Genomic DNA, 1059 nt, shown 5'->3' with positions numbered 1-1059 from the left:
ATCCAGGGCACTCCAAGGGGCTGGGATAGAATCTGTGGGTCTCCATCGGACTCTGGGGCTCCATAGGGCTGGAATGGGGCTCTGTGGGTCTCTATCGGGCTCTGGGGCTCCATAGGGCTGGAATGGGGTTCTATGGGGCTGGGACACAATTCCAGGGGTCTCTCTGGGTCTGATCCCGCCCCCCAGGTCTCCACACAGTGCAGCGTCTTTATGGCTGTGACCTCCTGTCCGACGGGAGCGTCCGTGGATCCTTTCGGGTAGGCTACGACGGGCGGGATTTCATCTCCTTCGAGCTGGGATCCAGGAGCTTCGTGGCGGCCGATGGAGCTGCCCAGATCACCAAGAGGAAATGGGAACACGATGGGATCGAGGTGGAGAGATTGACAAATTACCTGGAGAACAGCTGTCCAGAAGCGCTACGAAAATTCATTGGATACGGGCGGGAGGTGCTGGAGCGCAAAGGTGAGGGAGACAGAATTGCCATGGGAATGTGGGATTTGGGAATGTGGGATTTGGGAGGGTGGAACTGAGGAACCCGGGCATTCTTGTGGGAATTCTGTGGATGAATCTGAGTCATCCAACTCCCATGGGAATTCCATGGATGGATCCCACTGTTGTCCTATTCCAGTGGGAATTCTGTGGGTGGATCTCACTGTGGTCCCATTCCCATGGGAATTCCATGGATGGATCTCACCATTATCCCATTCCAGATCCCCCTGATGTCCACGTGTCCGGGTACGAGGAACACGGGATCCTGACGTTGTCCTGCCACGCGTACGGATTCTACCCCGGGATCATCGGGATCAACTGGATGAAGGGGGATGAAATCCGGGATCAGGAGACGGAGTGGGGCGGGATCCTTCCCAACAGCGACGGCACCTTCCACAGCTGGGCCAGGATCGAGGCACTGCCGGGGGAGCGGGAGCAGTACCGGTGCCGGGTGGAGCACGCCGGAATGCCGGAGCCCGGGATCTTCGCCTGGGGTGAGCCTGGGAACGGGCAATGTGGCAACTGGGCATGTGGGAACGAGGAATTTGGGAGTGTGGGGCAGCGGGATGG

General features: G+C 58.8%; 1 protein-coding gene across 1 annotated transcript; it reads left to right on the top strand.

Moving 5' to 3' along the window:
• Window positions 1-173: 173 nt before the first annotated feature.
• LOC114072969 (class I histocompatibility antigen, F10 alpha chain-like) lies at window positions 174-1047 on the top strand (the record flags this gene model as incomplete). The annotated part of the gene is made up of 2 exons (XM_027910777.1): window positions 174-462; window positions 711-1047. Coding segments are annotated over 2 exons (626 nt in total), but the record flags the coding sequence as incomplete, so codon positions are not given.
• Window positions 1048-1059: the final 12 nt, after the last annotated feature.

This window comes from Empidonax traillii, unplaced genomic scaffold (assembly GCF_003031625.1).
Source record: "Empidonax traillii isolate 1590-97213 ecotype Southwest subspecies unplaced genomic scaffold, ASM303162v1 scaffold4693:size9321, whole genome shotgun sequence".
Lineage (NCBI taxonomy): Eukaryota > Metazoa > Chordata > Aves > Passeriformes > Tyrannidae > Empidonax > Empidonax traillii.
The sequence above is the reverse complement of the archived record's forward strand: the minus strand, read 5'-3'. Positions and strand labels throughout refer to the sequence as shown.